At 41.5% G+C, this 17,268-nt stretch overlaps 1 protein-coding gene across 1 annotated transcript in view; it reads right to left on the bottom strand.

Moving 5' to 3' along the window:
* Positions 1-3,633: 3,633 nt before the first annotated feature.
* Positions 3,634-17,268, bottom strand: part of HTR1F (5-hydroxytryptamine receptor 1F) — a 104,776-nt gene continuing 91,141 nt past the window's right edge. The window contains exon 3 of the mRNA XM_039713294.1: positions 3,634-7,278. Coding sequence (XP_039569228.1) covers positions 6,137-7,240 — 1,104 coding nt within the window. The 5' untranslated portion in view covers positions 7,241-7,278 and the 3' untranslated portion in view covers positions 3,634-6,136. The remainder of the gene's footprint in view (positions 7,279-17,268) is intronic.

Below are 17,268 nucleotides of genomic sequence, written 5' to 3' on the forward strand. Positions count from 1 at the left end.
AGATAAGATTTTAAGATCTCATTTCTTTTCCTCTGCTGTTTGTACCTCTGAAGATCTCAGTACTCGCAGTTCCCCAGCCTCACTGGCTGAGCACGGCTGGTGCTGACCAGAGTTGTCACAGCAGTTTTGGAGAAGGACCACGTGTGCTGGGCTGTGCAGTGCTGCACTGACCCTGTGTGGGATGGAGGTGGCAAAACCACCTCCTCTCCCTCTCTCAGCTTCGGGAGGTGCCAGGCAGCTCCGAAGTGAACTGGCACTTCTGTTAGCTGGATCTGAGCTGTGATGAGTTCAAACGAGTTTATTTCAAGGCTGCCAGGCCCTATAAGGAGAAATCTGCTCAGTCTTTCTCTCTCACTGTTCTCTTCCTCCTTCCCCTTTCCTGATTTGCTTTGCTTCACAGCTCTCATTTTCATCCCTCAGACAGTAACATGTGATTCCTTGTACAGTTAAGAAAGTGGTTCCTGTTCTCCCCCTCCTTTCACCTCCCCTCCACCCCAGGACCTCAGGATGAGGTGCTGGCTCCTTTCTTCCCTTACCTTTTGATTTTCTAACTATAAAAATGATACAAGACCTACCTGAGATAATTAATTAATTAGTATTCCTTCCACACTTTGAAAACCAGGTGAAAGAAATACTTGTCAAAATGGAGGAGACCATCAATGAATGAGGTTTGAAACAGTCCAATAGTAACATATCTTATATTTATGTGTGTGAAAAATGAAGTCCTGCTTAGCTGTTATGGATATATCTTGCTTGGAAAACTGTCTTGGGTTCAAAATGACTGCAGTTTACTGGCTGTTAAAGTAGATTTGGAAGACAAATCCCCAGGCTGAAAATGCAGCTTGAATTTTTCTTAAGTTCCAGTAGTTTGGCTGACAGTTCACCTCAAGCTTCAGAGGTGAACTTTTTGATGACAGAGAATGCAAGCCCTGTATTGACCAGAGCTGTTGAGGTGTTTCAACACCCTGAAAATGTAGCTTGAATTTTTCTTATCTTAAATTCCAGTATTTTGGCTGATGGTTCACCTCAGACTTCAGAGGTGAACTTTTTAATCACAAAGAATGCAAGCCCTGTATTGACCAGAGCTGTTGAGGTGTTTCAACACTGTTTTGCTGATGACTGGCATTCTCCTTGAAAGGATCTTTTTGTGTCTGGCTGGGGAGCAGTGCTGCTCTGTGTTGAGCCCACCTGGCCCTGAGTCAGTTGAGCCTGCCTCCAAAGTAGTAGATGAATGTGAAAGTTTTTTTTTCTGCTCTGGATGCAGGCACAGCTTTGCTGCTGTTGGTTAGTGGTGTGTGTTTGTGGGGCAACTATCTTCCAGTGACTGCCAGACTAGAAACATCTGGAGTGTAAACTGGCTGGTTCCTTATTTTGTGGCTGTGGACTGTTTCATGCAGCTTTGTGCTGTGAAACATAGGAAACCAGGCTTAGCCAAGAGCAAGTTGCCTAGCAGACGCTTGCTGTCATACAAATTAACCACAGCTTTTGCATCTTGGAGTGCTGCCAGAGCACAGAACCAGCTATTGCATTAAATGTCTACCACCAGTCATGATCTAAACCAAAAGTGAGAAGATTAATCCCTCTTCTAGCATTACCTAAGCAGTTAGCGCTTTTTGTGGTGTTAAACATGTTTTTCATTTTTAAACCCAAACCATAAAATACAGCTCTGAGTTTCGGATAAATGGGTGTACAGGAAGAAAGGAAAAGTCTTAATTTAGTGAGGGAAAAATATCATCCATATATAGGAGGTATCTTGCTTTAGAGTGGAAAGAGAGGCTAATTTTTATAGTGCTGCCTATCTAGTGCATAGCAATGAATGCCTTCAGAATGATATTTTAAACAATTTTAGGCCAGTGTTATGTATATAATATATATAATACTAGTGTATTATAAACAAGAGTAGATACAATTGGTTTGAGCTATTAGTGGATTAAAAGCAATAGCATTGGATAAGCAGCATCTTTGATTTTACACAGCCCCAACCAGGATCTGAAATTCATAATTGTACTAATGTACTCTGACTAATGAAACACAGTACTTTTTCCTTGCCTGAAAATATTCCCTTCTGAAATTTTCCTGAGTTAAGAAGTAAGTAATTTGAATGTGAAGTAAACAAATGAAATTTATGAAACTCATGCTTTGGTAAATTAGGATAGAAAGTGAGGGTATAAAGTTGCTTTCAGTTGCTGGTGTTCATTATGTGTGGGGGATTTGACACCAGAAATCCTGTTTTGAAGTTGGCCAGTAACCTTGGCTATTCACAGCCCTTGCTGCTGACTTTTTTTTGTTCTGTTCTCTGTAATCTTTCCTCTTAGCCAAGATCAGTATCATCAAAGATTTAATTTTTCTGAGTTACTTTATGATGGCTAGAAACACTGAATCACAAAACCATTTATGTTTCTTTTAGAGGTTTAGCTTTCCTGGTTGAGAAGTGAAGTAAGCAATTTGATTCTGGTTCTCCAGAAGACAATGAAAGATCCGAAAAAAAAAAAAAAATGGTTTAATTAATTTCAGGATTTCACAGGGGAATCTTGCTCGTAATTTTTAGCAGTTCTGCTATTGGTAGTACTGTCCCTGTAGTAGGACTGACGCATATTAGGATTCTTCTTAATCTTTACTGGGCTTTTACAAAGGTTTCCTCTCACTTTCTTGCAGAGGCCAAGTAGTAATGTGTACTTGCCTAGAAATAATGTGCTGAGTTTGTAACTACTGGAGAAGATAATTTGGCACGGAGCTATTTCCGTGCACCTCCCCAGCACCGAGAACAATCAGGCGCCAGCTGAAGACAGCGACTGCCAAAAGCGCATTTGGATGAGGTGGGTGTTTCTGGGTGGTACAGTCATGTGTTAACAAGTGTGACTGCATCACTAAAACAAATGTATTTCTGAGTCCCCAAGCTCTTTGTAGGGGTATGCCATCCCCAGGAGGAAAGGACACCGATAAAGCATCTGGCAGGGAGGAAAGGCAAATAAATGAGTACAGCACAGCGAGGTGTATCTAACTGCTTGCTGTTTGTAAAAACCATCCACCTGAGCTGGATGTCGTGTTCACAGCTGCTTCAGGAATCATTCTCTGTGAAAACTGAAGTGGGAGTGGGTCAGCTGCTCCAAATCCAGTTCTCTGGGTGTTGGAAGAAATCTAAACTGATGTGTGGGTAGGAGAAAGCAATGGGGAGGGCAGCTGCAGCAGTGATGGGGACCCAGGAAGCTTTGTGCAAACTCTGGAGGACATGTAAACCCTTTCCCTGAAATACACACACAGAGTATTTTGATGGAGGTGGGAAACCAGACACTTTTTTTTTCCTCTTTGCTGAGACTGAACTCTCACAGGGCACAGAGCTACTTGCAAAAAAATCTTTGCTCCAGTGCCTGAAATTGTGCTCCTTGAACCTGGTGCTAAGGTCCAGTGCAAGCCTGTGTGCCTCATGGAGAGGGAAAGCAGCATCCTGCAGACATCTTAATGTCTATCCATTTTGAAAGGGCAATTTTTGTATTTTTTCTGGATGCATCACATGCATGGGTAAATGCTAGAGATGAAATGATACTGTGTGGTGCTGTGTGGGGAAGTGTTTGGCACAGTGGGTTCTGTAAGGGAACGAGTGATGAGTCGCAGTCAGACACCAAGAAATGATGGTCCACAAGCCGCAAGTGCTTTTAATGGAATAACTTCCCACTTGTTTGATCAGATTTCTTGTAGTTGCCTCTCCCACCGCTGTTTTGAAGGGTGAGCAGATACAGCTCAGTGAAAACGATACAAAAGAAACCACCCTGCATCTTGAGAAATGTTTAGCAGCTTAATTAGTTTCAGAGTATAATACTGTTAACAGTGCATAAATGACAGATATTTTCTGTTTATCTACATATGGTTCCTTCTTTGAGCTTCACCCATTATTATTTAAATGAGTATTTTAAGTATCTTTTCTCCTGAAAAGCAGCCCCTATTTTTCCTTCCAATTTGACTTCACAAGATATTGTCAAACATCTTACTAGTAAGAGGATACACAATATAGTCTGTGCTCCAGCAGCCATAAAGAGAGAGGAAAGGGGAGAGGAATGGATTCCCCCAAGACACCCAGGTTTATGACTCAGGAAATGTGGGAAACAGAGGTCTTCAAGAGTGAATGATTTTGTGGGGTTTTCTGTGCTGCTTCCTGCTAATCTGCTAATCCTTTTGGAAAGCTAAAATTCATGGCTCTTTCTGGAGACAGCAGAGCACAGCTGATGCTGAGAGCAATTTTTTCTCTCAGCATAATGCAGCTGAGGTCATGGGGGCTGCAGAGGCTGTGCTCTGACTGCAATGGTAATAAAGCGTGCTGGCTTGCACTGAGCATGAGCCAATTCCACTCTGTCACATCCCAGTATCTTCAAAATTTAGCTGTGCCACTGCTGTGCTAGAGCTCCATGGCATGACAAGTGAGCTTTCCATTAGATTCCTGGCTGTGTTAAAATCAACAGCAAAGCAAATGCACTGTTTCTGCTAATTCTGAATAGCATTTCATTTGGACTTTGATGTGAAAGCAGAATACAGTAAGTTGCAATAACAGAAACAAATTAGTTCAGTATCTCAAGTTTCAAACCTTGTCATCTTGCAGGAAGCCCTTTTGACAGCTGTTGTGTCAGCTAGTAGCCAGTGGGGAAAATACAAAAAATATTACAAACTCCAGAGTTTGTAATACAGAGGAGGGAGAGGGGGAGAGACAAATGACAGTGTTGACTTTTTTGTTGAATACAAACCACTGAAAGTCTCTTGGAAGAACAATTGCAAGGGCCAGTGACACCTTTCCCCAACTAAAGGTGACAATAGTGCTGTCATTTCTCAGTTCCTTTGGCTGGTGGCCCGGGTGCCAAACTGGAGAACCTCTCCAGGAGATTGCTGCTGCTGACTGTGGGGTTTGTAATCCCTGTAAGGAGCCTCAAGTACCTGTTCCTGTGAGGCAGCACTGAATGTCTGACCAAGAATTTGAATCTGAGCTTTTAGTGACACAGACTGAATCTATTAGTCCTGAAAAGTGCAAAACCTGGGCTTTGGTGTGGCTCTTAACAACTTCATGTCTTGGCATCTAGAACATGTAAGTCAGGATTGGCCAAGCTGCCAATCTTTCGAGCCCTGGAAGGGATTTGTTCATAGAGATCATCTTTGACTAAGTAATTTAGGGTGGGCTGGAGTTCCTGTAATATATTTTTAATTCTGCTGGGAATGGGGATATGGATGGGTGCTCACGGGGAAGGAGGGATTTAGAGGCGAGCTTCTCAGTGAGCATCCCACAGGACCCCCTGCCTGGGTGTGCAGTGCATACTGAAGTCACTCCCTCTTTCCCTGCTGCAGAAAGTGCTGCACAGCCTCTCCACAAGGAGAACTAGCTGCTCTTTGAGTCTTCCCTTTCCCTTGGAAATGGTGTCTCAGAGCACCAGGCACTCCATGTACCCAGCTCACTGGAGGTGCCCCAGATGTTTGGTTGTTTCCCCTGGGGTTCTGCTCACATCTGCTGTGAGTGTGCAATGGCAGAGGGCTCCCAACACTCGATAGTTATGAAACTGGTAACCCATGAGAGCCCCGTGCCTGCTGCTGGGGTGCTGTGTAACACAGGGAAGTCCACCTGTGGGACAAAGCAGGGCTGCAGCTCACTGACTTGGGATGATGGTAGATATATTAAAGCTACTACCCTTGGCTGTGAATGGCTTGGCTCTATGCTGCAGGCCTGTGCCAGACTGTTAAAATCATTCTATGGCGTGTTTTATGTCATATATCAGTACGATTTAAAATGTGTGTCATTTTACTTAACATTTCATTGATGACTGAGGGTTGCTTTTAAAAAAGTTTTGTTTCTTTGTCTATTTCAAGTGCATATTTCCTTCATATTTAAGGTAATACCTTATGCTTCAAGCTAGGCAGCTGTGCAAATCCCAACTGGATCAGAGCTACCTCTTTTTCTAGAGCAAAACCAGTCCCAGATGATCCATCTCTTTAAAACTTGGGCAATTAGTGCTCCCAATATTACCTATACAAAAAAAGTCATTATAATGTAAATGCAGAGTCCTGGTGCTTCGCCTTAAATACAACAAATGCCATCTCAGTTATATAAATTTATACAGGTTAAAAAACAATGACTGTGTTCTCCTTATGTGAACAAAAGCTCTTAAAGGTATTGCCCGCATCGTACAAGCTTCTGGAAGGCTTTCTTGAAATCTTCATTAAAGATTGTGTAGATTAAAGGGTTAATAAGAGAGTTTATATATCCCAGCCATGCTAGGAAATTAGACATGTCCTCTGAGATATGACATGTTTCACAGGTGTTAACAACTACTTCTTTTACAAAAAACGGGAGCCAGCAGATCACAAATGCCCCCAAGATCAAACCCAGCGTCGTTGCTGCCTTTCGCTCTCTCGTGCTGGAGATTCTCTGTTTTTTCCAGGACTTCTCGTGCTTGGATTCAGACCTGGGACTTCGTAGGGTGATGTTGATTTTATCAGAGCTCACCAGGGGATCTGAGGTCTTCTCTGTTGTGCTGGGCATTGAAGCTGATTTGGTGCTTCTTTCACCTGCATCCAAAAGGACTTGTCCATTCACCCCCTCCTCCCTCACGATCCGGCTGACGCTTCTCCTGTGAAATGTCTTTGCTGCTTTGTAGATCTTGTAGTAAAGGATCAGGATCAAGGCCAGCGGGATGTAGAAGGCGCCAAATGTGGAGTAAATGGTGGAAACAATGTGGTCGTGTTTGATGATGCATTCGTCCTCCCTGCTGGTTGTTTGGTGCCTCCAAAACAAAGGTGGCATGGAGATAAAAATGGATATGATCCATACAACTGCTATCATGATGCCAGCGTGCTTAGGTGTCCTTTTCCGGGCATATTCCACGGCATCCGTGATTGCTCTGTACCGGTCCAGAGCAATGGCAGAGAGGTGCAGGATGGAACAAGTGCAGCACGTGATGTCCACGCTCAGCCAAATGTCACACACCACCTGCCCCATGATCCAGGTCTCCTTTACGATGTAGACAATGCTGAAGGGCATCACCAGGACTGCCACAAGGAAGTCAGTCACTGCAAGAGAGCAGATTAGATAGTTGGCGGGGTGGTGGAGCTTTCTTGTCACAATTATTGCAGTCATCACGAGAGAATTGATGGCCGTTGTCATTAGAGCAAGCACAGACAGGGTAATGGAAATGAGAATCTTGGATGTTGCCCATTTGAAAGGTTCTTCTGATGTACTGTTTTGTTCAGTTGAGTTTATTAAATCCATGTTCCCTTTTAAAGACGATCTTTACCCGTGGCAGTTACCTGTTGGAAAAGTAAAAATATTCAGATGATGCACCCTTGATTTTTGTCATCCTAAAAGACTGTGGGCCCTAAGCTTACAAAATGTTCAGACTTAACATTAGAAATTATTTTGGCTTCAAACTCCAGCCTGGTTCCTCGAGTGGCTAAAAATAGTTACTTCCCTTCCAGCTAGAGGCACTTATTCTGAATGCTTTGTAGAGGAGTCCTGAAACTGGTTAAATGTGAACAACCTCATCCTAAAGTAAGCACTAATACTACTTCTAGGCTTGTGCTGACTGCTCCACTAAGCAATGTAATGACTGTTGAAAACATTAATCCAGCAGGCATAATGCTTATTTTCCCCATATAAACTCATTTTCCCCATCAATAAGTGACTCATTCCTCGTGTATTAGCTAAACATGGGATTTCTTAACTGGGACATAGTTTTGAAGAGAAAATAGAATGTGGAACATTGCCATATGCCCTGGGGTGACACCATACAAACAGGAGAACAAAAAAAATGTTGTGAAAGTGTCATTTTACGTCTTCCTCTTGCACATCTCTAAAATGAAAGAGCTTAATATGTTTTAAAGCTTCAAATGGTTCACTTATTGCCTAAGTGAAATATTAGATGTACGTTAGAGTCCTAAGAACATCTTTACTTTTCCACAAATTTTGCTGTTCTGTGGTTTCTGCTAAAGAAAACGGAAGGAAACCTGGGCGCTACTTGTTCTGTTAATGACGTTTCTATGGAAATAGCTTAACTACTCCTGTGGCTCAGCAGGGAGGAAAATACAGAGAAACACTGATGAAATAAGTTCTTGGTTGTGTTCTGGGGATGTGTTCTTGTCAAGAAGAGTTTCTGAGTACCCTGCAGAACGCAGCTGAATTGGCGTTTCCAGCCTTTACTGTGAGTGACAAGCTCTGCTCTAAAGAGGATCAGGTTTCATCCTTTAGTGAGTGTTGACCTGCAATTTCTTGTGTAAGATCTACTTGATGAACACCTCAGTGGAGTTATCTCTCACAGATTTTTGAGTGTGGTGAGTGAGTTGCACTTGTGTTACATTGGATGTCACATGTAGGGAAATATGTGAAATTATTGAATATTTTTCTTTCAGAAATTTGGTTTCATTAACATAACTAAAGCTTTTTGATATTATGCTGGAGTGACTGAAAAAGAATCTCGTTTGCTGTTTATAACCTTGGACCCAACTCATTCACTTGGTTTGATATTTCAACCCAGGCAGTGCTTAATATGCTACTGACTGCTCAAGAGTGTTTTTAGCAATGATTGACCAACATTTAATTGAATGGAAGCACAAGAAATGGAAATATATTTTATGTGATGATATTTGCACATGCTGAGCAGATACTTGTCCTGTACATGAGCTGATCACAACATGTGTGTGCTTTCTGTGTTCCTTTCTCTGAACTTGAAATATACTTTACACATGTAAAAACAGATCTTTCATCATGTCAGTGTCACCTTAAAACCTTATGAATCCACACTAATTTCTGTTTTACAGATACTTTTGTCTGTAGCTAGCTGCCTTCAGGGAAAGAACAGACACATATGCTATTATCTGGTGAATGCTCAACCTTTGCTAAATAAATCTTCCTTTTCAAGCTTGTGCAAATACATAGGGGAAAAAAGTTTATTGGGGAAAAACTAAGATATCTGTTCATATTCCGCAGTTGATCATACTATGGCTAATCACTCATTATGTTTAATCACCTTATAAATTTCTAACTCTTTGGATATTAGTCCTTAATTGCAAGCAAGGAAAAAACAATTTAGAGCTAATGAAAGCTGATTAATCGTTTTTGAAAGATTCTTCAGTTTGAGACTATGGAGTAAGGAGGACATTATGGGTGGATTTGTAAAAGTGGTGAGTAGGAATGAGTATTGTCCTTAGTGCTGCTGTGATTTGGAGGCTCTTTATGAGAAGCACGGTGGCAGAAATGTGCACATTTCTGTGCAGTGATTCTGCCTCTCTGTGTGGAGGCAGAGCCATGCAGAGGGCTGTAATGCTCAGGACTGCTCGTGACAGAATTTGGTGGCTTTCCTGGTCAAGTGAGGTGGGGATCCTTTTCTAACTGGTGCAGCTTTACTGGGTGATCATTAACTAAAAAGATTGTTTTATAAATATGTGGAGTTGAAACATTGGCAGTATTTAATGACTGCTGCTTCTTTCTCTTTTGCTAATGGCCAGAGTGACCTAATTCTGGAATTTTTTTTAAGTGGAACTCAGTTCAGTCAGTTGCTATGGCTGGCTTCTGTCCACAGCAAGCAACCAACCCACTTTTAGGAGTATGAAGGATGATCCTGTAGACAGTGCACTGGGTTAGAATGCAGGAGAGCTGACCTCTGCCCCTCTGCTTTAGCCTTTCCCTGTCAATTTTTGAGCAAATTCATTACAGTGCTTCTGCTAATTCACTTGTAAAACAAGAGGAATTCCCTGGAACATTAGTTTGTTTATTTTTATTGCTTTCTCTTACTAGCATGATTTATCTCTTGTGGAATGGGTTTAGCAGTGACTACTTCAAGCATGCAGCTATTTTCAGAAGAATTACTACAGTCCAGATGTTTGTAAGGCTACTTTTGTGGAGTTGGCAGCTCGATGCCCTTCTTGTAGAATCTATCAGCTTATCACTGATAACTCAAATTCCATGGCACCTGTTCTTGCTGCAGATGGAAGTGTTGTTTTTTATTATTACCTTTTCAGTACTCAGCTGTTGTTCCAAAACTCTGGAAAGCCCTGAAATTTTGATTGCGTTACATTGTCCTGAATTTAAGACTGGTGAAAATGATGTTTTGTACTTTATTCATTATTTATTTATTATTATTTATGATTGTTGAACAAGAGCTCTGCAAACAAAGGAAACTGCTGTTCACCTAAGATAGCATGCCTCTTATCTTGGACATAGGAATATTATTATTATGGAGGAATTAGCCACTTCTACATATCTTTTTTCTTTTCCTTCCAGATCTGGCATATTAAGGTGACCTGAATGTAAATACTTCCTTGTCTGTAAACACACACATATATCATCTTACTGATCAGGTGGGAAGGCATGGGTGAAAATGTCTGTGCAGCCTTATCACAAAAGGAAACATTGAATTTGTCTAGAGGTCACTCAAGAAAAATTGATGTTGCTGGTGTTTCAGCTTTTTCTGAGCATGTGTGTGTGTTATTAAGCCCATAACCCGCCATTTGTGACTAAGATTTACCAAATAACAATGTAATTACTCTTGTTCAACAGCCTGAGTCTGCCTTTCCAGGTTGGAAAACAGTACTACTCTGCCCTTGAAAACATGAAAAATAATTAAAAATCCCTAATGCTGGAGAAACGTGACTGGGAATACCTTTGAGAAAGGCATCATCAGTCTGCTGTTTGGGGTTCTGAATGTAGATTGAACCGCTAGAAATGTACAGCTCTTGATTTTTGGTCCTGTTTTTGTCTTTTTATTTAATATTGCTTTAAGCATTGGTGGGGAGAAACTTGCTGATTAGGGTTTAAGTAGTGATTTTGAATACAGGTTTTCTGAGAGTACTGGGAGGGGTGGAAGAAAGTGTTTGCTTATTTTCTGTGTGGGTTCATTAGCAAAATGTGTCTTAATTAAATAACAGCAACGGAATTAGACAGCAAAACAAGCCAGGGATTGAATTTAGGGCAATTAAACTACTACAGGCAGCAATAGCAGTTTTTGTTCTTTAAGTAAACACAAGACAAAATTGTGCTGGGGCAGAGAAAGCTCCTAGCTTTCCACCTTCCACCAGGCTTCATCTGGTTTTGAAATGAAACACTTCACTTGCCAGCAGGTGTCCCATTTAAGAAAGAGGAGCTTGTACTTGGATCAGATAGGGGATGTGTACTTTCATCTTGAACTCCCATGTCCCAGTGGAGGAGGAAGGGTAGAGGGACACTTTCACCTGATTCTTGGTGTCCTTAAATTCTTTCCTGCCCATAACTCTTCCTAAGGCTCCTAAAGCCACAGTGCATCCCTGGGACAAGGTTTGTAAGGGAAGTTCCTTGCCAGCTGAAGGCTGCTGCAGCAAGCCTGCCTTTCCTGGAATGCAAAGTAGATGTCTGTCAGCAGACTGAAGTGCGAAGCAGAAATTACAAGGTTGCCAACTCTCCTTACCCACTCTGCATTTCTTCATGCTTAAAACCTTATTTTTTTTTCTTTTTCTTCCCCCCATATCTGCTACTTAACTCAGAGACAGAGTTATTTCCAGTTCTTAATCTGTCAGCAAATATTTGTATATGCATGCTAAAGTAATGCGTAAGATTCCCTGTTTAGGTGATGCTATCCAGTCCATGGGACTGAGCACAGTTTGGACCTGAAATGTATTGGCAGCTGGAGGAATATCTTAAAAGCTGTTTAGTTTTGCTGTATGAGCCTCCACAAACTGGAGTTATTTATAATTCCCACTTGTAAAAGGTCACAACAGACCTAGAAACACAGACAACAAATAACTGCAAAATTACAGATAAATCAATTGAACTAATATCAACTAAAGATAATGCGGAATTCTGTCTCCCAAGCACGCTTCAGAGAAGCAAGGGCAAATAAATAGGCTTTGCAGCATGCCCTGAATACCAATATAACACAGCAAGGAAACAAATCTGAGTCCTGGAGAATAGGTATCTCCATGTCTGAGTACAGCGCTCTGATTTCTTACAGAATAGCAAGGCAAAGTCCCTTTCTGTGCCTTGAACCTGGATTTGGTCCTTTCTTAGCTGTGTAACAGTCTTAAAAGTCCTCCTGTTGGCAAAATGATGTGCTGCAGTATGCTTTGTGTCAGGCACAACAAGGATTATGCTTGCTTTAAATTTTCTGGATGTCTCTTTAAATTCGTTCTGCCAGCAGAAATAATCCCAAATGGCTAAAATGACAAAGTCTGATGGACTTAGCCCTGAAAATTACCCCCGCAAATGTCTACTCTGTCATCTTATTTTTCCTGGAGCAAAACCAACAGAGATAGGTAATGCTTCCACTGAAGCAGCTGAAATGCAAATTCTGAAGCCTTCCTCGAGCTGCCAGGGAAGGGGAATTTGCCCTCTGCCACTGGGTGCTGACAGGAGAGATGCAAGCACCAACTCCAGCAGGACAGGAATGAAGACAGTGCTTTCTGGTAAAAGGGAAGCACTGGAATAACTCTGTCCTCATCTCCTTGGTGCAGTTAACTCACCTTCATATTTCCCACTCCTTTGCCAGGTTCTCTGCTTGTGTGTCTAGGACTGCAGTGTAGTCCCAGACTGCCTGTCAAGCCTGCCTGGAGGATCCCTCCCCTGCTTGTTGTCATGTTATCTGTAGCAACCACTGCATCTGCTTCTGTGGAGGAATGTGATGTTCAGAGGGTAATTATGCATTCCTTGCTGCTTCTAACGTTGAAGTTAAGGGTTCGGCTTTCTGTCTCCTTTTGGAAAATTAGTCACTTGCCTGTGTTTGCTCCTTATTTCATGTCCCTCTGCCATCTGTTTTAATCTAGCTGAGGGGTGTCGGGGGGAGGGAAGGAGGAGCAGCAAGAACACAGGATGATGGACTTGCTTATATAACACATGACTCCCAAATCCAGCTTCAGTTACTTGGGTGGTCACAGAGTGAACCTGTTAGGATTTGATAATTTTTGGCTGGAGAAAGAGAAAATTTCATTCCTCTATTCATAGTTCTCCAGAAGAGATGACAGTGATGTTTCTTTGTTAGATAAAGGGATTTGGTTTCCTCCCTTATTTGAAGCTGGTCTGAGCCCCTAGTCCAGATCTCTCAGGATAATGGCCTGGCTAGTTGTCTCTTGTGTTGTATATGTTGTGGAAGAGTCCCAGAGGATCAGGTCCTGGACAATAGTTCCCATGGGAGCTGCTTCCTGCCATCTTTTCTGCTGCTCATGCTCAAAGCTCTTTAAATAATATGTGTGAGAAATAGTGTTGGAGCACCCAATCCCCCAGTGTGAGCTCCACACTGAGCAAAATGGCACCTCCATGATGATAAAGACAAAATCCCATGTAACGCTGTGGCCACCACCCTGTGGCACATATCCCCTTGGACTTGGGGTTGGGATCTGAACTTGAACATAAGTGGGCCACTCACTTCCCATCCTTATTCTTTGGCATTCATCCTTAGTTTAGTTTGGATCTAACATGCCTGAAATGTTCCATTCAACCAAAACTTTTCTGTATTAAGAAAAAGTTTAAAAGGTTTACTTTAGTTCTGGTGAAGAAAAAGCAAGGTTCCTGTTTGTTTTTACTTGAAGTATTTTTATTTTTTCTTTTTTCTTTTTTTTTTTTGATTTGTAGTGAATCAAAGTGACTAATCAGCCATTACTTATCTAACTTGTACAACTAGATTCTTCCTAGGCAGGAGTGGCTTGCTTTCATTGCTGTCAACTGAATTTGTACAGAGGGTTGAAAATGCGGGTTCCTGTTTGTTTACTTGAAGTTTTTTTCTTTTTTCTTTTTTCTTTTTTCTTTTTTCTTTTTTTTTGATTTGTAGTGAATCAAAGTGACTAATCAGCCATTATTTATCTAACTTGTACAACTAGATTCTTCCTAGGCAGGAGTGGCTTGCTTTCATTGCTGTCAACTGAATTTGTACAGAGGGTTGAAAATGCAGAATGGCTTTGCTTGTGTTCCAAGAACACTGCCTTTTCAGGTAAGGGCTTGAAACCTGTAGTAATCACAAGGCAGTGCTGGAGCAAGGAGGTTGAGAGGCAGTTCGAGTTTGCTCAAACAGTCATAAAATGCAGCCTTGTTTCTCCCACTTCCCACTCATCCTTATGCTTTGAGGCCATGTGTTCTTTGACAGCCCTCTGAAAACACTTGTGTGTGCAGCTGCAAGTCCCAAACCTCCTTCACTGACAGACCACCCTCTGAAACTCTTTTACAAGAAGGAGATTCAGTAACAAAACAATCAATATTTTCAAATGCGTGCCTGGAAAATATCTCTATTTCAATCTATAACATAACATAATTTTCAGACTGTACCATGGTCCAACAGTTGGGGAATTATTTTTCTGCTGTGTGATCACCAGGATAGCTTTGAGGGAGAATTGTAAACTCTCAGAAGAGTTTGCTGGAAGAGGAGTGAAAGTGACACGTCCCTGTGCTCCTCATCTGCAGCAGGATTCTGTGTGACACAACAACAGCACAAGTCTGTGGCTGATCACTTACACTTAGGAGAGATGGCAGAATTCACTTAATCTTTAATCTCATCTCTGACTAGTTTTTGGAGACTGATGCTATTTTAGATAGTGTTTGTCTTACTGCATGTTTCCCAGTCTCTGTACTTCTAGCTGTGTCATTTGTCTTTGTTCTAATCCTCATCTGATCATCTTGGAGACTGAAGGTTGTTTCCCCTTGATCTTATTATCCATATGGCATAGGATAATCCTATCAGATGCAAGCTCTGCCTTGAGTTTGCCCTGAACAGCACTTCTCTAACATTTCCTTTATCAGGACTAACTGAGACAATTCAGGCTACTTCCCCTGAATGATGTGCATGTAGCCCTGGCCAAGAAAAACGTCAAGCAAAACAAACAAAACAGTCCTTAAAGCTGATGATTTTGGAATAGGGAGGGGTATTAAGAGCATCAACATTTTATAGGAAGTAGAATTGAAGATTTTTATTTTTGTCTTGTCTCCGTGGGAAAGACGGAGAAGAAAGCTGCCAGAAAAGCAGGAAGAATTTGTGGAAAGCTTTCTCAAAGTGATGCATCCATAGCATAGGATTTTGTTGTGGAGGAATGTTTGTTTTTTTTCTTTCAGACAATTATTTTCTGCTGGAGGATGCCTTGCCTTGATGACTTCCACTCGCCTTGGTGACTTGTACACTTAGGTTGGGGGCTGTCTTTCTAAAACTCAGGTTCTGTGCCTTCAAACTTAGATCTATACTAACCAGGACATGATTTTTGCTATACTCTGCATGGGGTGCCACAGTGCTGGTGATACAATACAGAGAACTGTTCTTGTGCCTGCTTTCTCCTGCATGGAGCCAGAGCATTAATGTGGGCAGGTAACTGATCAGACTTTCCATGAGCACCACAGGATAATCAAGAAGTCCTCATTTGCTACTTTCATGTGCTTTTCCTCTTGTGTGGAGTTTTTGTTGTTGGGATTTTTTTTTTTCTGTTTGTTTGGTTGGTTTTAATTATATTTTTTTAGGGATTTAAATTCTAGCATTGACACAACTGAATATTTTAGCCAGAAGAGTTATGTTCACTCAGTGAATTGGCATAAATGCTAATGGCAGAAACCCCATTAGTTCCAGGGCTGTTTAAACCATCTGTGTCTTGAGATCTGGGATGCAGCTATGCTGGCAAACCTTCTCTAGTGCAGATTGGGCTTTAGCTTTCTTTCTTTTCTCATTTCCAACTACTCTGCAGCTCTTGAGCGTGCCTTTCTCTTTACTTCAGTTTCTTATTGCACTGCAATGTGATTCTCTTTAAAAGCAGTGGCATTTAGGCAGAATAATCCCAGCCTACATGAAATCAAGTGTGTGGTGAGGAGAGCTGTGGAGATAGGGGAGAGTACATCACGTGCAAGAGTTGTGAGGAGCACTTGAGGAAGTGGAATGGCTGGGAAGGAGGGCTGCTGGAGTAAACCCCTGCTTAGTGTTTGCATGTGTCTGTATCCCTCACTGGTGCTGAATTGCATTGAAATGATACAAATACAGCAACTTCCTTGAAGAGCTAAGATGCATCAAGCAGCACTTCCACATGGTGCTGTGGAGGTCAGCATGTGGGATTTCTGAGATTTCTGGCAGGTCTCCTTGGCTCAGTGTGTGTCTGCAGCAGCAAGGATGAGAGGAAGGCAAACTGGAGCAGCTGCCATCAGCCCAGACTGGCAGCTGGTCTGGAAATGACTTGTGTGTGGTCTGGGACTTGTGGCAGGACTGGTACCCCAGCAAAATCTCCCAAGATCCCACTTTGGCAGAGAATGGATGTCTCTGTGGTCAGCTGCCATCAAAGCTTGCTGAAGAATTCCTGGACGCATTCAGCTTTGGGTGTATTTTTAGGGGTACAACACTTTCCAGAAAGCTTGCAGCAGCAGGACAGTGTCAAAAGTGTCCAAACACAGAAACAAGGATTTATCTTCCTTATGAAGTTTCCTGAATGTGCCAGGTCTCTTGTTGTAGATGCTGTGATTACTAAATCAGCTCTTAAGCTTTCTAATTCTTTGTGAACTCATTTTCATTTCTGATAGGAAAATAACAGACTGTCACACACAACTTTTTTCCTTTGCATAATTCAGATGTAGTTGTGACACTTGACACACAGCACAGATGACTGTGAATGGCTCCTTAAAATTTAAACAGATGATTCAGAATTAATTGTGAAAACCAACCTTATAGTTGTCCCAAGAATTCAGTACAGATGATCATTGTCTAAGAAGATCACCCAGCTCCAGCTGACCCCCAAAATTTCTCATTGATAAAAGCAGTTAAAGAATCTTGAATGATAGACTAAGGAAGAATTTAAAAGTTTTTGGTTTTCCTGTTGATATTTTTTTTTCCTTTGAGAATCTATCAATGTTGGCTTTCTGAGATCTTTTAAAACATAACATTGTGACTTCACCTTCAGCACTGTATAGAAGTTTAGGTACAACTTTGTCCTAGGGATTCTTGTAGGCAGCACTTTGGCTCTTTGTTTCCTGAGTAAGAAAAACCTATGCAGTTTCAAAAGGGGTTGTGCAACTCTAACTTTTAGATTTAAATTGTAATCATAACATGAAGAGGAAATAATTCTAGCAGCCGATTTCTCCTTAAGTTGTATGTTGACAAAATGAAATTTTTGTTTTTATATGATAAGAATGTTTCTTTGAAAACCTGGTGCACTCTTGCAATGTATTTTAATATATTTCAAAATAACTGTTAACAAAACCTGTTTGATTGAACTTGCACATGATAACATGAATAATATTGATAATATTAGTTTGGTTGTGAAAAGAAGCATTAAACAGACTGTGTCTGATTGCCCAAATCCACAGAACGTGCATGAGTGCTCTGA

The sequence above is a fragment of the Passer montanus genome, unplaced genomic scaffold (assembly GCF_014805655.1).
Source record: "Passer montanus isolate IOZ18808 unplaced genomic scaffold, ASM1480565v1 scaffold28, whole genome shotgun sequence".
In the NCBI taxonomy this organism is placed as follows: Eukaryota; Metazoa; Chordata; class Aves; order Passeriformes; family Passeridae; genus Passer; species Passer montanus.